The following is a 19,473-nucleotide window of genomic DNA, read 5'->3' as shown; positions in this document are numbered from 1 at the left end:
GGAATAAAAAAGTTTGTCGCTAAATTAACATAATTTAAGTCCTTCAAGGGTTTAGGCCAGTGCAATTAGCGCCATAAATCAAAAATCATTTTCCTATTTCATTTATGAAATTTTATTTTCTACAGAATTATTATCAATAAATTTTTCACAAAATTGTACTGGAAATGAGGTATTTACCAAAAACCAAACCTAGTCGCGCATAAAACTTGTTTTTTCAAAAATATCCGCAACTTTACGATTTTCTACCTCGGTACCTACCTATTAGAGATAGAAGAAAATTTAAATCAAAAAAGTTGTAGGTAATTTTATGTTCTACTTCACTTGTTAATCTATTTTAACCGAAATTTGCATTTTAAATGAGATATTTGAGAAAAACTGGATGTTGCGCGATTTCAGCCGGTTTTTTCAAAATGGCGGCGCGAGCACAGGTGCGCCAAGGTCGGAAACTCGGATTTTACATCAGGGGACCACTTTATAAAACATATAAAAAAATGGGACTACCAGAATAATTACGATCGCGAATAGCTAATTGCACTGAACTAGTTGTAAGTCATGAAATTGTAAATGGCAATAAAGTGCTTTAAAATCGCCATGTTCTAAGTTCCATCCTCGCCTGACACTATTATCAATATTATTCCAGATGTTTCGTGTTTGACAATTGGTTGTGTTTTTGTTCGACAAAATCTCTATACCTAACGATGGATGATGAGCGTCTTCTTTAACTAGTGAGTATAAGGATTTGTATACTTTTAAATTAAAGTTGCTGATTACAATGTTGCTTCCCTTCACATTTGTAATAGAGTAGCTTTGTTCCATTTGGAAAAGATTAAAAAAATATATGAGATCCATTTTGGTGCCTTTGTTACTCGATTTTAGATTGTAGACGCCCATTATAACAATCTTTTTATGGATTAAAAAATTAAAATTTTCAGTAACCTTATCAAAAATATCGGTATATGTTTTATTTGGCGATGTCGGTGAAATTTACACAACACATTTGTAAATAATTCCAAAATCATTTAGGCATGTCTTTATCCAAATATTCTCGTCTTTATTTTCCAGATAGGTAAGTCTCTGAGTTTGGGTTTAGCGGTCGCGTCTCGCGGCTAGCAGATATTTTTTTAAGGAAAGGAAGAAGAAAAAGATCTGGGAAGGAAAAAGGTATGTGGGGTCGGTTGGAATCTGTGTTCAGTATGTCTAGGAGTGACGGACGTTCGAATCCATCCCTCCCACTGCGGTGCAAGGGTCGAGTCCTGTCGGAGAGGTGAAACATCTCTCTTGACCAGTATCTTCGAATTTGACCCGCCACATAGTAGGTAGGCAGATGCATTCGCCGCCAAGACCTCATTATGAAGCAATCCTTACCCCTTGAACCCGGGCACCCTTGCTTACCAGTTTCAAAACGTAGTGAACCAATTAGGTTGGTCCAATGGTAGAGGTGCGGTTATCGAATGAATGGTTCCCGGGGCGGTGGTACCCATACTGCCTCCCGAATGACAAATTTTCTTCATTTAACAGTACCTTATAAAATTTACCTATTTTTCATATATTTTTTTCATTACTGCCTTTATTATTGTATTTTATTTTACTTTATTTCATATTATCTGTTTGTTGAGTATTATTGAAAATGAGTGCCTCGGCACGGCCAAAGCACTAAGTGAAGCCCACATTATCAAATAATATTTAAAATATAAAACTAATAAAAAATAGACAAAATTTGATTAGACCATTTAAAGTTAATATTTTATTAAGCGGACAATCATTACCAATTTTACCTCTAAAAAAAATAGAATGAAACGCACGTCATATTAAATTGGTACACTTACCACAACGTCATGACGATGTTTGGCATCCAGCACAATATGAAAATGGAACATATTGTCGCCGTCATGCGCAGGGTTCTCTTCCTGGTGCGTTCTATGTTTCTGATATCCGATTGGCTCAGTCTCAGGCGACTGCCCTGTATGAAGTTACTTATATCTGGAAATAGAAACGACAAAATGTTATAAGGGTTTTCAATTTTCAACTGCACCATCTTTATCTAATTGTGTCTTTGTTTTGTTTTGTTGTCGACTTAAAACGAACGGATAAAGATTAAACGAATATTGAATATCTCCACGCGGTGCGATTCCATACCTCTTTGTAATTCGAAGTGAAAATGAAAATGTTACTGGCTGGCACAAAATCTAAAGCTTGCAGTATGTGTTATTAGTATGGCGCATTTTGTTTACAATCGTGTCCGTAGTATTTGAAAATTTTAAACCATTCGCATTTATTATTTCAAACGGCGTATAAACGATTCTATGCTGCACAGCTCATGATAGAATATAAGTAATTATTATCCAATATTAGTAATGATCTGGAAATTATACACAAACTTTTTTCATGACATAACCGAAAGATAATAGAATACAAGAAGATATGTATTTTTAGGCTGGATCCTTAAAGTGTCCACTCCAAACGCACCACCCGCGAAACGTGTCAATTTCTAATACTAGATCAGATTCCCACTATAATCCACAATACTAGAACAGAGAAAGGGTTATAAACAATAGTTGCAATCGGATATAATAATAATAACTACAAACAGAAATGATCACAAATGATATCTTGACATAAAAAATAATGTTTTAAACATCAAATTGGTACATTAAAATTGTCGATATCATCAGTGTATGTATATTTATTAGATGAGGAATTGGCGAGTTTGCTACATAATTTATTTGTGAATGGTTGTTGAGTAGGTAGTTTCTTGGACTAGATGAAGTCCCCGGCGTTGCCCGGACTTTACATAGAGTTTTTAGAAATTACATGTAGAAAGTAATTTTTCTCTTATTTTGAAAGTCAAGTCTGCGAAATTTCATCAATCTTGGAATAAAACTGTAGATTTGTTTTAAAAAACAAATAAAAATGTATGAAAAATAAATACAAAACGCACCGAATCATATAATTTGAATGTAGAAACAAGCCATGCAAAAAGTTGAAAATTAAAAAAAAAAAAATAAGATACTGTAATTTACGATATGTAAAAATTGATATAAATTATACTTTATTTAACATACGCACAAGACTCCTTATTTCTCCCAACCGTTTGGAGACAGTGAGACTCTGGCCTCCCCAATTGGGATATGTTGTGAGACTGAAAGGGTAAAGTTTCTTTACTCAGCTTACTTCTTAATACGCACAAATTATACTTTATTTAACATACGCACAAGACTCCTTATTTCTCCCAACCGTTTGGAGACAGTGAGACTCTGGCCTCCCCAATTGGGATATGTTGTGAGACTGAAAGGGTAAAGTTTCTTTACTCAGCTTACTTCTTAATACGCACAAATTATACTTTATTTAACATACGCACAAGACTCCTAATTTCTCCCAACCGTTTGGAGACAGTGAGACTCTGGCCTCCCCAATTGGGATATGTTGTGAGACTGAAAGGGTAAAGTTTCTTTACTCAGCTTACTTCTTAATACGCACAAATTATACTTTATTTAACATACGCACACGACTCCTAATTTCTCCCAACCGTTTGGAGACAGTGAGACTCTGGCCTCCTCAATTGGGATATGTTGTGAGACTGAAAGGGTAAAGTTTCTTTACTCAGCTTACTTCTTAATACGCACAAATTATACTTTATTTAACATACGCACAAGACTCCTTATTTCTCCCAACCGTTTGGAGACAGTGAGACTCTGGCCTCCCCAATTGGGATATGTTGTGAGACTGAAAGGGTAAAGTTTCTTTACTCAGCTTACTTCTTAATACGCACAAATTATACTTTATTTAACATACGCACAAGACTCCTAATTTCTCCCAACCGTTTGGAGACAGTGAGACTCTGGCCTCCCCAATTGGGATATGTTGTGAGACTGAAAGGGTAAAGTTTCTTTACTCAGCTTACTTCTTAATACGCACAAATTATACTTTATTTAACATACGCACAAGACTCCTAATTTCTCCCAACCGTTTGGAGACAGTGAGACTCTGGCCTCCCCAATTGGGATATGTTGTGAGGCAGAAAGGGTAAAGTTTCTTTACTCAGCTTACTTCTTAATACGCACAAATTATACTTTATTTAACATACGCACAAGACTCCTTATTTCTCCCAACCGTTTGGAGACAGTGAGACTCTGGCCTCCCCAATTGGGATATGTTGTGAGACTGAAAGGGTAAAGTTTCTTTACTCAGCTTACTTCTTAATACGCACAAATTATACTTTATTTAACATACGCACAAGACTCCTTATTTCTCCCAACCGTTTGGAGACAGTGAGACTCTGGCCTCCCCAATTGGGATATGTTGTGAGACTGAAAGGGTAAAGTTTCTTTACTCAGCTTACTTCTTAATACGCACAAATTATACTTTATTTAACATACGCACAAGACTCCTAATTTCTCCCAACCGTTTGGAGACAGTGAGACTCTGGCCTCCTCAATTGGGATATGTTGTGAGACTGAAAGGGTAAAGTTTCTTTACTCAGCTTACTTCTTAATACGCACAAATTAAACTTTATTTAACATACGCACAAGACTCCTAATTTCTCCCAACCCTTTGGAGACAGTGAGACTCTGGCCTCCCCAATTGGGATATGTTGTGAGACTGAAAGGGTAAAGTTTCTTTACTCAGCTTACTTCTTAATACGCACAAATTATACTTTATTTAACATACGCACAAGACTCCTAATTTCTCCCAACCGTTTGGAGACAGTGAGACTCTGGCCTCCCCAATTGGGATATGTTGTGAGGCAGAAAGGGTAAAGTTTCTTTACTCAGCTTACTTCTTAATACGCACAAATTATACTTTATTTAACATACGCACAATACTCCTAACTTCTCCCAACCGTTTGGAGACAGTGAGACTCTGGCCTCCCCAATTGGGATATGTTGTGAGACTGAAAGGGTAAAGTTTCTTTACTCAGCTTACTTCTTAATTCGCACAAATTATACTTTATTTAACATACGCACAAGACTCCTAATTTCTCCCAACCGTTTGGAGACAGTGAGACTCTGGCCTCCCCAATTGGGATATGTTGTGAGGCAGAAAGGGTAAAGTTTCTTTACTCAGCTTACTTCTTAATACGCACAAATTATACTTTATTTAACATACGCACAATACTCCTAACTTCTCCCAACCGTTTGGAGACAGTGAGACTCTGGCCTCCCCAATTGGGATATGTTGTGAGACTGAAAGGGTAAAGTTTCTTTACTCAGCTTACTTCTTAATACGCACAAATTAAACTTTATTTAACATACGCACAAGACTCCTAATTTCTCCCAACCGTTTGGAGACAGTGAGACTCTGGCCTCCCCAATTGGGATATGTTGTGAGGCAGAAAGGGTAAAGTTTCTTTACTCAGCTTACTTCTTAATACGCACAAATTATACTTTATTTAACATACGCACAATACTCCTAACTTCTCCCAACCGTTTGGAGACAGTGAGACTCTGGCCTCCCCAATTGGGATATGTTGTGAGACTGAAAGGGTAAAGTTTCTTTACTCAGCTTACTTCTTAATTCGCACAAATTATACTTTATTTAACATACGCACAAGACTCCTAATTTCTCCCAACCGTTTGGAGACAGTGAGACTCTGGCCTCCCCAATTGGGATATGTTGTGAGGCAGAAAGGGTAAAGTTTCTTTACTCAGCTTACTTCTTAATACGCACAAATTATACTTTATTTAACATACGCACAATACTCCTAACTTCTCCCAACCGTTTGGAGACAGTGAGACTCTGGCCTCCCCAATTGGGATATGTTGTGAGACTGAAAGGGTAAAGTTTCTTTACTCAGCTTACTTCTTAATACGCACAAATTAAACTTTATTTAACATACGCACAAGACTCCTAATTTCTCCCAACCGTTTGGAGACAGTGAGACTCTGGCCTCCCCAATTGGGATATGTTGTGAGGCAGAAAGGGTAAAGTTTCTTTACTCAGCTTACTTCTTAATACGCACAAATTATACTTTATTTAACATACGCACAATACTCCTAACTTCTCCCAACCGTTTGGAGACAGTGAGACTCTGGCCTCCCCAATTGGGATATGTTGTGAGACTGAAAGGGTAAAGTTTCTTTACTCAGCTTACTTCTTAATTCGCACAAATTATACTTTATTTAACATACGCACAAGACTCCTAATTTCTCCCAACCGTTTGGAGACAGTGAGACTCTGGCCTCCCCAATTGGGATATGTTGTGAGGCAGAAAGGGTAAAGTTTCTTTACTCAGCTTACTTCTTAATACGCACAAATTATACTTTATTTAACATACGCACAATACTCCTAACTTCTCCCAACCGTTTGGAGACAGTGAGACTCTGGCCTCCCCAATTGGGATATGTTGTGAGACTGAAAGGGTAAAGTTTCTTTACTCAGCTTACTTCTTAATACGCACAAATTAAACTTTATTTAACATACGCACAAGACTCCTAATTTCTCCCAACCGTTTGGAGACAGTGAGACTCTGGCCTCCCCAATTGGGATATGTTGTGAGGCAGAAAGGGTAAAGTTTCTTTACTCAGCTTACTTCTTAATACGCACAAATTATACTTTATTTAACATACGCACAAGACTCCTAATTTCTCCCAACCGTTTGGAGACAGTGAGACTCTGGCCTCCCCAATTGGGATATGTTGTGAGGCAGAAAGGGTAAAGTTTCTTTACTCAGCTTACTTCTTAATACGCACAAATTATACTTTATTTAACATACGCACAATACTCCTAACTTCTCCCAACCGTTTGGAGACAGTGAGACTCTGGCCTCCCCAATTGGGATATGTTGTGAGACTGAAAGGGTAAAGTTTTCTTACTCAGCTTACTTCTTAATACGCACAAATTATTAGTTTCAACTTAATTACTACAAGAAACAACGATTTACGTCGGGAGAGATGGCAAACGATGCATTTAAATTCCATTTTTCCAATCAAAGTTCGTAGGTAATAAAATTTTGTATTTATTAATAAATCATTGTTGACTTTAGATTGTTGGGTTGGTGTTACTTTATAATTGTTTTAATATTTCGTCTTCATGTTTACCCAGTAATACTTTGATGTTGTTTGATGATGTGTTAGTGTTACTTTATAATTGTTTTAATATTTCGTCTTAGTGTTTACATAGCAACACTTTTATGGTTATTCCAATCCGGTTGAAAAAAACGTTGGTTTTGTGAATTTATTAGATGGACATCTATAGACTATTGTGTCCAGATTCTGGACCGACATCGGAGCTTCAAGTGGATCCACAACATTCTCAAGGTAAAAACCTTAATTACGTTCCTATTTCTCCTAATGATGAACACAATTGATCAATCTCATTATATTATTCAGATTTAAAGTCCGTTCGTTGAATACCAGTCAATTCGGTACGCAACACCTAGTATAATTTATATATTTGTTCTTCAAGTTATATTTATTTTTTCTGCTAGTGAGTAAGTGAGCTTTTTATTTTCAAAAACAATTTACTAACTTTGTTTTACCTAGTTAATTCTATTGACTCGAAAAAAGTCAATCGTATCAAAATATATAATCAATTTAAATATTTCAAATGTTTTGATTCAGGGAATCCTAAAATACAAAATTTTTTTAAGACTATTATGTTTAATGGATGTTTTCTGGGAACAATCGCAAAACTTCCAATGAAGATAATACCTACAGTACGATAGTAAATTTAATTATTATTTGATTACCACAACAGGTTTTACAGGAGTATTTAATTTTTACAAATAATAAGACTTAGGTACGTTGAATTCATATCATTTTGAATCAACGTAAGGTTTTATCAAATTATAACAAAAAAAAATCTTTCGCCGAAAAAACATTTTAATGGTCAATTAAATACAAAAAAATATGAGGAAAACTTCACATCATAAAAAATTAAAGAAAATTTTCGTACTTGAATTTTACTCACTCTAGTAAAAAACAAATATATTAATGTAGATGTCATAACATGCAGAAGAAAGATTATGACATTTATTTGATTATTACTATCAATAATATGTTTTAGAGATCACACTTCAAAGGATATACCTACCTACTATTGGTATTAACAATATTTACTAATTTAAGCACCCTGATGGGCATGATACATATTTTACACGATTAACTGCATAACACAGGGTGTTTATTTTCAAATAACAACATTAAAATAAATAATAATAATAAAGATTGGATTATTTGGAAATCACCTCAAGGGCCCATATCAACTTAATTTATACATTTAATATATTCCTCACTTAGACTGATAACTAATCTAATTTACATTATTCCTGTAAACCATACAGAATAGCTTCCACATTTTATTCGCTCCATATATTCCGCAATTGAAACACACTTCAATAACTTCTGAGTACTTACCCACGTCCCTTTAGAAATTATTTGACAACATCGAGGCAACGCCGGTTACACGTTAACTTGTATCCAAATATTTCTACTTTATTCAGGCTCCTTCAATTTTCGTTCTCTTAAGTTCTATAAAAAATCAGCCCACCCCCCCTGCTTGGAGGCTGGCGACGCCTCTGATAAGTGACTTTATCTATGTTTGCGTTCAAAATTATAGTATATATAACTACATATGACGATTTGTTAAAATGTAATCCGGAAGTCTTTCATCTGCATTCAAGAATAGCTATTTCATTTTGGTATGGGTACATTCAAAAACAGGAATCTCTTTGAATATATACGTCATACTGGAATATTTCTAAAAAAATAATTATCTGTACCTATGTATTAGAACTTTGTGTATAGCGCGCTCTACTCTCGCGGCGCGAACGGCCGCGAAGGCCACGAAACGCGAGTGTGGATCTTGTTCACGCCTTCGCAATCTTCGCATTCGCGCTTCGCGCCATTCCCCGATTTTTGTCGGTTTTTTGGCCCGCGACAAAGGGTTTGCGGTTTAGTCGCGAACAAGACTGAAGCTTTGCGAGTGTGGATGGACACAGTTCACGCGCGGATCGCGACGTATATTCACGGCGTGAATTCACGGCGCGACTTCGCGCGCCAGTGTAGAGCCAGCTTATTATAGTTAGTACCTACCGATGACAACGGTTTCTGAATTCCATTTCAACGTACTTGAAACACGAAGCAATTTCAATAACAGCGGAAAAATATTTCAATAAAACTCAATCAGTAGAATTCAAAGATATTAGTTCATCAAATATCTTTGGTAGAATTAAATTCAAATGGATGCGTCAGATTTATCAATACTTCAATGATTTATTTTTATTGAACGATTTTGTTCAATATAAACCTTTTATTTTTGTTCCGTCGTTCAGATATTGTAAATGTGTTTACCGCTTACGAGTGCATACTTGTTTTCATATTTTCAAATAATGTTTATTTGTGTTTTGAAGCGTAGAATTGAATTTCGTCGTGTAATAAAATTGGTATGTACATTAGGGTGTAACACTTTAATATGAAATTTTTTTTTTTTTTGAAATTCGAATTGGAATTATTAGGTTATATAATGCTCTCCCACTAGCCTATGGCAGCGTGGAGTCGTCATAGTAACATATAGTACATAATAACAACAATGAATATTTTACAATGTCAATCATAATTTATAAAAACACAAGTCCATTTATAATCTAAGGTACATAATGTTGTGATAATATTGCGCTCGGTTAGCGACAGGAAAGTAATAACAAAGTAATAATAATAGTGGCTCCATGCCGCCGTTGTATAGTAGCTGTGGCCGTACGAATTTTTATTAGCCGTAGTAAATAGGTAACATGAATGATATACAAGTAACATAATTATTGATAAACGGCGAGCGCTAGTCGCAATGTACTTAGCGTAGTAGTGAGCTACCTGTGTATACTATGATTGTTTACGATGATTTAAAATAGCTTGTTATGACAGTTCTATTGATTTTTTTACTAATGCACTTTTGACGTAGTACATAGTATTGTGAATATTTACATAATAAAGATTTTATTGTAGGATGCTTATATATGCGTATTATTGATAGTAAATTTTATATATATATTTTTTTTTTGTTTCAGTAACAGTAATTTATTAAATTGTCTGACATTTGCGATATGATAGTTACAAAATAATTTATGGAATTTATGGATACGTCAATATAAGGTTTTTGGTTAGTTTTTTTTTTGCTAATTACTGTGCCTTAATTCAAGTATTGCCAAATTATTACTGCGCTTGATATCTGTCCGGGAAATGAACATGTCTTCCGGATCAAGTTGTCATTTTTGTTATTGGAGGCTGTGTGACGGTTCCTCTTGATGGAATTTCTTCTGTGCTTTGAAAGAATGCAGGTTTCAACTTGTCTATTAACTTAAGGGTGATATGCGGTAGTCGTGATGAGAGATGTTGTGTGACGGATATTGAATGCGGGTTCGATGCCCGGATGCCCGGATGCGGGCGGTGGTTTGCTGGTCGTGCGTGAGTCGGTGGGTCGACGTCGGACGCTGTTGACCGGACTCGATGATGGTCAGGCGCTGGGGAAGAACGTGGTTCTTCACTCCGGTGCTGACAGGAGGCCGAAGGTACGGTGGACCTTGTAGGCGGTTGAGCGGGAGGTGTTTAGACCAGTGAGGATTTCGCGTATCCTCGTGGTGGTCGTGGTGCTTGGATGAAGCGCTGGTCCGATTGCAGGAGCCAGGGCGTTCAGATCCGATGTAGCGCTGGCCTGGTACGACGGCCGGGGCCAGGGCGCTACAATGATGTCCCGATGAGTCCATGAATATCGTCCTTCGCGCGTTGAAGCTGCGCGGGTTGTTATTTGTCTTTCTCTCAGATTGTTGACGCTTAAGTTGAAGAAGTGTAAGAAGTCTGCTCCTTTATGGTTTATGGTTTTTGTACCGTGTTTTTATATGTTTCCCACTAGCACTGTATAATGTGGTGGGGCATTGTCGTTTCCCGACTTGTTATTAATAAAATTACATGGTTTAATGCAATTATGTGATTTGTTACCGAATTTTGCGTGGTAACTGCAGTAGCCGCGTGTCGTGTTATTCGTGTTTAACTGGCTACCGCGTGACCTAGAACGAGGTCGGTGCGCGGAATTTGGGTATGATGTCGATGGATGACGCCATTCGCGGCGGGTGCTTTCGGTTTTCGAAATTAATGTTTGCCTGTCCATGATCATCTCTCCGAGTTGTTTTAAGTCGACTGACTTCTAGAGTGAGTGCCGAAATTTGTTCTTGTAAATTTTGTAATATAGCACTGATGTTTGGATTCGAGTTCGGGATGCCATTATGATGATTATTGTCCATAGTGTCGCATTCAGATTTTTGATAAACTTCCGAGATTTTATCTGCTGCAGATGCTAGTTGTAACAGATTGTCGTCGGGTAGTGCGGTAAGTATGGCCTGAATGTGTTGCGGGAGTCTTTGTAGCCAAAGTACGCGTAAGATTGGGCTCTCCGATAGCCCGGGACCAGCGAGTTCATGGATGAGTCGAAGCAGTCCAGAAGGCTTCCTGTCCTCGAGCTGAAGTCCGGTTAGAAGACGAGTGAGTCGCTTTTCTTCAGAATCTTGTAATCTCTCGATAAGTGCTGATTTGAGATAAGTGTACTTGTCTGCTGCAGGAAGATTGATGACGATGTCGCTTACGGTCCTGAGGGTCTCCATGTCCAAAGCGGCAACAATAATGTTGTATTTGGTGAGGTCATCAATTAGTCTTGAGTTAGAAAATTGGCTTTCAGCTTGTGCGAACCAAAGTGCAATGTTGTCGCGCCAGCACGCGGGTAGTTTAACCGAGACAGAGTTTATTGTTGTGTCCATTGTGGAATTATTACCGTGGATTTCGTTCGATGTCTGGTTATTCTCGAATGACATATTGTTTTGATAATACGGCAAGCAATAGGCAGTATAAAATAGGCAGATGTATGCGTAAAAATAGCAAGGAAACAAAAGCAATGACGACAGTAAATTTAGATTTTGAAAAAAAATTTAAAAATTCAAAAATGTTAGATTGATGGTATCCATAAATTTCAAAAATCCCTTAATCTAGAGTGCATACAATTTAAATAATGTGGATGTACTGTGACGAGTTCAACTTGTCTGGTCACTTAATTAAATAAACATGTAACAATATTGTAAACTTGCAAAAAAATTTTTTTTAAAGTTATTTTAGAATGTTCGTATTCGGAAATTTAACTGTAAAATCACTGTATGTAGGATAAATTATGGTTCGTTACTTGGTGTTGATTACTGGGCATTGATTTTGAGGCGGATGTTACGAGGTCCGGAACTGGAGTTCTGCCTGCGTAGTAAATCCGGTAGATCCTTGATCTGCGATGAAATTGATGTTGGTCTGCAGAGATTGTTGCGTTCTGCAGTGAATTTGATGCTTGGTCTGCAGCTGCTGGTGCGGTGTTTCACTGAAATTGAGATTTTTGGCACTATACTATTCGAATATACGAGTTTTTTGGTTCAGATTAGTGGGTATATTTGATATACTTAAGTTTCAGAATTGGTGGGACAATAATGTTTTTTTTTTGAAATGTGCTTTATGATTCGACAATCAGACTCTAATAAAAATACTGGACTTAAAAATGTTGAAAATGAGATTGAAAGTAATGAGATTGGAAGTTACTTACTTGATTGTCCAGGATTCCAGCTTCAACGTTTGACCTACCGTGTCCACTAAATATTATTATCACCAGAAATGTCGAGGGTCACCAGTATGGCAGCGTCGGGATCACCAGTATGGCGCTCGAACAGGGGTCACCAGTATGGCAGCGTGGAGTCGCCAGTATGATAGCGATGTGTGGAGTGTAATTTACGATGGCTGCCGGTATCGTAAATCTGTGTTCAAGGAATTCGGATGATTGAAAGATAAAGGTCTGCGATCTTTGTTGAATTTATTTGCGAAAATGAATTTACAAGTTATGCGAACGCAGAGACGGTGGTAGTGGAGAGTGGTGGTCTGGTCAAAAGTTGAAACTAGAATGGCAGAGAGTTGCGTTCCCGTCCGCGCCTAGCTCTCCCGGGGCTTCAGGCGGCGGAGTAATTATTTAGTGTTATCATATGTGGGACGAGTTAAAGTAGTCCCCATAAGCCATTAGACTGAACGAATTTTTTTTGAAATATAAAACAGACATCAAGTCTTGGATCATCAACCAAGACAGATCCAAGATAAAAAAAATTATAAAAATCCCTTCATAAGTATGTACTCCAACTAGATGCTGATTAACAAATTTATCATTTATTATTATTATTTATTATTTTTTATCTTTTTCACAATGTCATTTAATGTAATGAAATATTTTATGTATCAAAAAATATGTAAACATTAATTTATTTATCAAATACGTCTGTCTCGACACAGGTTTATCCTAGTGAGACAGACATCGAAAAAAAAACCTGTAAAAAAACTTTATATTGGTAATAATTTTTTTTTTTTTTTAAATACCAAATAAAAGTTGCTATGTAATTGTAAATAACACTTCTCAATTTGGAAGTTCTAGCTCGACAGCTTGAGTTCCTGCCATAGACTTGAAATTTTATTTTTTAAGGTTTTTATAGACGTTTTGTATTAAACACCCTATAAACAAAATAATAAGTAAATATAATTTGTTATGCATGAAATGATAGAATAAAAGTATATTTTAATTAATAAAAACATTATTTTTAAAAGTAAAAACAGATTCAGAAAGTTATGTTGGTATGAATAAAATCATTTTTTATAGCAAAAATCCTTTTTAGGCTCAAACTTTGGCATGAGTTTTCGAGATGCTAATTGAGATTTTATGAATCCCTTTCATATTGTCTTGTCGAATACACTTAGAGCTGCTTCTGTCACAACTTTTACAGATCTTTCTACAGCCTGGGTGTGGTAAGGCAGTCTCATAAACTCCAACACTGTGTCTTTTCCATTTTCAATAAGATCTTGTAACTGATCATCGGAAATATTCATCAGTATTGAGGGTTCGTATATATTTTGTTGCCAGTCAATCATGTCTATGTAAGAACATGCATTTAAGTCCACTTTTGGCACCTCAAACATGCGGGAAACAGATTTTTTATTAACTTGACGAGCCTTTAAAATGCGTCTTGCAGCGAGTTCTCTAATGTGCTTATGTGAATCTGTTATCATACTCAACAACATGTTTTCTGGATGAGCAAAGTAATTGTTTCGAATTATAACAGGGTCCACTATCGCTAACAACTCGTTGGACAAATATCTAGTGCCGTTAATGAGCTTCCATAAATAATTTGAACCATCTTTGCAGGATGAATGTGTTTTGATAGCAAACCAGACAGGAGCGTATGATTATACGACAAACGTTGCTAAAGTCACAAGGTTTTGTTGTGGATTTTCTGTAGAAATAAACAAATGCAATATGCGATTAGCCCTTGTCAACCAGCGAGCATGGGGTAGTTTACCTGGGCTTCTCTTTAATAAATCCAGGAGACCAGGATCCATTTATGACAGCAGTAGTAATTTTTTGTAAATATTTCTGGTCTGTACTGAGATCTGTGGATATTTGTGGAGGTAGTTCACCTTCTATCTTCTCAAATTTGGCCAACCGCAGCGTCTTGCATATCTCTAATACTTTACCAATTTGCCCTGCAAATGATTTAGGTCCTGCAGTAGGGCCATCCAAATAGGTAAACAAATGCCTCAATGGTAACTCATTGGGGTGTAAGAGACAAATTATCCATTGCAATGGTCGAGATGGTCTGTTTTCCCTGTATTTGTTTTCTTGTACAATCACTCTTAGCCTCTTCGATCTTTTTAAAACAGTTTTAGCCGACTTGTCTTTCCTTGCATCGAAATATAATGAAGGAATTTCTGTTACTCTTGATTCGGTTAAAATTTGCTCGCGTCTCATTCTGTCTTATTGTTCTTAGTTTCATCCTATCTATTATGCCTCATTTCTTGTTTGAGAGTACGTAATCTTCTATTCAGCATTTTTTTACTATATATAAGATCCGTTCTTCCTAAAGCCATTAGTCAGTTAGTGCGTTGGTTTTCTAAAAACATTTGTTCCTCGTTTGGCACTTTTTTTTCTTTCAAACAAGTACAGCTTACAAATTCTTGACATTTACTTGCAGCTATGTCAAAAATCTTTCTACTCTGTACTCTTCTAACTTTTCTTCCCTAAGTTTCTTCAAAGACTTTTTCAAATTATAACACTTCGAGTGATATTTCGTTATTAACTATCGTTTTTGTAAATGTTCGATGTCTTGGCGGGGGTTTTTACCGCTGTCTGATATTATTTATATTTTTAATTGAGGTAATTTATGGCAATTGGCAACTTAATACAACTATTCCAAAGCAAAATTAGAAAAAAAATATTTTCGTTCCGCCCTAATGTACATATATTATTTGCCTCTTCACTTCTAAATTACCTACAAATCTGAATATAATGTGAACTGTTTTCGGTTTCATGGTAACTCAACACAGTGACAATTCAACACACTTTTAAAAAGTGATATAAAGTCATTATAAACGATGATTTTTTTTAACATAACCTAATTAACCCAGTTAATAAAATATTTGTTTCATCACTTTCCATGACTTTATATAACTTTTTAAAGATTATCACTGTGATGATTTATCCGGTCACCATCTTTTCCAGGGAGGCGCAAGGCGATTGGTTATTATTTGCAACATAATATATCTTATTTGAAGATCACATTGTTCACAACCTTTGTACGTAATTAATTTATTGATACATGGATGGCAGCTCAATACGGAAGAAATTAAATCTTCTTTGTTGATTGGCGAATCCTTGGGGCAAATAAATGACCGGTTTATTTATTTAGTTTATAAAGTGTACAGCAGACAGAGCGGTCATATTAAGAAAATTAAAGCAGACGGAAAGTAGACGATGACTTAAACAAAAGGACACGTGTATTCAGGAAACGGGGGACTGAATGTCGTTTGAAATAAAGTGAGGCTAGGAGCTCCTAAGCGAGTTATGTTACTCTCACGTCTGGAAGTATGACGTGGAACTGGTACAAATGGATTAAAGTAGATAAGAAGTATATTTACGGCACGTTTCAAAATGGAAGATACTCTCAGTATCGCCGTGGTGTGAGAGCAAAATAATGTATCGAAACATTGCTCTAAATGTATTTATTCCCCATTTGGTTACCAGATCTGAATATCATCTCCTTCACCTCACCACTGCATTTAGACTCACAACATACCCAAATTGCGGATGCTATAGTCTCACTGGCGCCGTACGGTTGGGAGTTTAGGCTCTATTGAGTCTTATTTACTTATTAAATTATTGAGGGTGGGTAGGAATCTCAATCACTCCCGCTTTGACGCAACTCAATGGGATTGAAGAGACCAGTTGGACAGGTCAAATTGTCTCCCCAAAGCAGCCCCGGTCTGGCACGCCACGCACTAAGCGCATCCTAAACACACCTTACCCGATGAACCCGGGCACCCCTGCTAAATCAGGGCTGCTTTGGGGAGACAATTTGACCTGTCCAACTGGTCAAATTGTCTCCCCAAAGCAGCCCCGGTCTGGCACGCCACGCACTAGGCGCATCCTAAACACACCTTACCCGATGAACCCGGGCACCCCTGCTAAATCAGGGCTGCTTTGGGGAGACAATTTGACCTGTCCAACTGGTCAAATTGTCTCCCCAAAGCAGCCCCGGTCTGGCACGCCACGCACTAGGCGCATCCTAAACACACCTTACCCGATGAACCCGGGCACCCCTGCTAAATCAGGGCTGCTTTGGGGAGACAATTTGACCTGTCCAACTGGTCAAATTGTCTCCCCAAAGCAGCCCCGGTCTGGCACGCCACGCACTAGGCGCATCCTAAACACACCTTACCCGATGAACCCGGGCACCCCTGCTAAATCAGGGCTGCTTTGGGGAGACAATTTGACCTGTCCAACTGGTCAAATTGTCTCCCCAAAGCAGCCCCGGTCTGGCACGCCACGCACTAGGCGCATCCTAAACACACCTTACCCGATGAACCCGGGCACCCCTGCTAAATCAGGGCTGCTTTGGGGAGACAATTTGACCTGTCCAACTGGTCAAATTGTCTCCCCAAAGCAGCCCCGGTCTGGCACGCCACGCACTAGGCGCATCCTAAACACACCTTACCCGATGAACCCGGGCACCCCTGCTAAATCAGGGCTGCTTTGGGGAGACAATTTGACCTGTCCAACTGGTCAAATTGTCTCCCCAAAGCAGCCCCGGTCTTTTTTTTTTTTTTAATGTATATTTATTTAGTTATAAGAGTTTACATCTTATACCTAATATATTATTTTCTATGACTACTACAATATTATTTACTTCTTACATACTAAAATTTAGATTTAACAACATTGAGACATAATCCACGAGAAACTGCAAGACTTTTAGCTTCCTTAACAATTACCGGGAGTTCATTGAACATTTTAAAACCTTTATAATAAATATTGTTTTGTGTTTCTGATAAGTGTGTTTAAGGAAGCCTAAAATCGTTGCAGTTTCTCGTAGGATATAAATGAACTGCACTATTAATTCTAACATTCTTTGACATATAGTCAGGTAACATTTTATTTTTTAGCTTATAAATAAACACTAAGGTATTATAAACTAATCGTTGCCACACACTTAAAATATTGAGTTGACGTTGCATGGTTTTTATTCTGGTGTACCTGCTACAACACAGTATTGATCTCATGCCTCTGTTCTGGATTACTTCCATTCTCTTAATTTGGGTTTTGTTACTTAGAAATATTACACTTGTACAATAATTTAGATGGGATGCTACAGTGGTATTGTAGACCAATATCCTTGTTTTAATGTCCAATTTTCCTTTTATCCTACTTAAGAAATTAACCTTTTTCGCCATTTTTTTATTTAAAATTTCAAAGTTAGTGTTAAATTTTAACTTGTTATCTATTATGATTCCCAGGTATTTAATTTCTTTTACTTCTTCCATATTTTGATTGTCTATATTTAGGACAGTATGTACGTTTAGTTTTTTCCCTAATACCATAAATTTACTTTTAGTTACATTTAATTTCAATTTATTTATGTTTAACCACTTAGATAATTCATTAAGTTCATTTTGTATTTTTGACAACGCATCTTCAATATTATTTGCTATAATATATAAAAGTGTGTCATCTGCAAAAATTTTGATGGAACAGTACTTTAAGCACTTCACTATATCATTAATATATAAAATAAATAGGAGCGGTCCCAAAACAGATCCTTGAGGAACTCCAATGTTGATTTCTTGTTCTTCAGAGATAGTATCTCCAATTTTGGTTTTTTGTTTTCTATTTTTTAAGTAATCAATAAACCACTGCAATTCATTAGCACGGATTCCTATGTCCTTCAATTTCATTATTAGTCTTTCTCTGTCTATCGTTTCAAAAGCACGTCTAAAATCCAAGAACACTGCTATTGTGATTTTCTTCTGATCCATAGCTGTTTTCCATTCATTTATCACATAATTTATTGCTGTTTCACAGGAATATTTATTTCTAAACCCAGATTGTTCTTTTACTAGGATGTTATTTTTTTCTATAAATTTACTCATCTGTTCTTTCACAATGCATTCTAGTAATTGTTCATATTTAGGCAATCCATTTATTGGTCTGAAGTCTTCGAAATTTTTAGCATTTATTATTTTGGGCACTGGTGTTATTATGGAGGTTTTCCATGACTGCGGAAAAATTCCCTTAGTCAGAGATTCATTTATTAGTGCAACTAATCTGTCTCCTATAGCTGGCAGTGCATCTTTGATTATGCTTATAGTAATTCCATCCGGCGATGATTTTGGTTTCATTGTTTTAATGATTTTCATTAAATACTCATTGTCAATTTTATTAAACCTGAAAATATTTTTATTCTCTCTTTTTTCCGATGATTGAGAAGAGGTATCTGCGACTAATGGAATACTCTTATTTATGTTTTCGACACTAAGTACAAAATTTGTGTTAAATTTTTGGGCTATTTTAAGTGTATCATCTTCAACTCCATCTGGAAACCGAACTTCCTTAATGTTTTCCCTCTGTTTGCCGCTTATAATTTCTTTAAGTGTAGTCCACATTTTTCTTGAGTCACTTTGAGAGGTAATTATTTTTTGCCTGATATACGAAATTTTGGTATGTTTTATTTCTGTACTGTAAATGTTTCTAAGTTTCTTATAAGTTTCCCACCTTTCTTCAGTGAATTGTATTTTACAGGCTTTATAGGCTGTATCCCTTTGTTTTTGTAGAATATGTAGGGATTTCGTATACCATTTATTTGTATCTTTTAATATAATATTAGTTAAAGGCATTAGCTCATTTAATACTGTTTTCAGATGTCCTACTAGTTCATCGGCTTTTCCGTCTAAATTTCCTTGGGTATCGCAGATCCATTTTTTGTTTTGTAATGCTGTACACAATGTATCCTTATTATAGTTTTTTTTTCTATACGTTATATTTCGTATTCCCTGTGGCTTCGGACTTGTGGTCATTTCAAATATTGTTAATATATTTTCGTGGTCAGATATTTTTGGAGTATCTATAACATTAACATTCAAGTAAAAATGATTT

At 36.5% G+C, this 19,473-nt stretch overlaps 1 protein-coding gene across 1 annotated transcript in view; it reads right to left on the bottom strand.

Annotated features, from left to right (window-relative positions):
- LOC149425613 (adipokinetic hormone/corazonin-related peptide receptor variant I-like) overlaps positions 1-19,473 on the bottom strand; it is a 326,305-nt gene that overhangs the window by 32,554 nt on the left and 274,278 nt on the right. Inside the window, exons 5-6 of the mRNA XM_089645792.1 lie at positions 14,680-14,723; positions 1,827-1,960 (exon numbers count right to left, since the gene is read on the bottom strand). Of these exons, the coding sequence (XP_089501918.1) occupies positions 1,827-1,960; positions 14,680-14,723 (178 nt within the window). The remainder of the gene's footprint in view (positions 1-1,826; positions 1,961-14,679; positions 14,724-19,473) is intronic.

Source organism: Hesperophylax consimilis, chromosome 2, assembly GCF_061612785.1.
Source record: "Hesperophylax consimilis isolate HC1 chromosome 2, BYU_Hcon_1.0, whole genome shotgun sequence".
Taxonomy (NCBI): Eukaryota; Metazoa; Arthropoda; class Insecta; order Trichoptera; family Limnephilidae; genus Hesperophylax; species Hesperophylax consimilis.
Note: the sequence above shows the minus strand (reverse complement) of the source record. Positions and strands in the feature narration are given on the sequence as shown.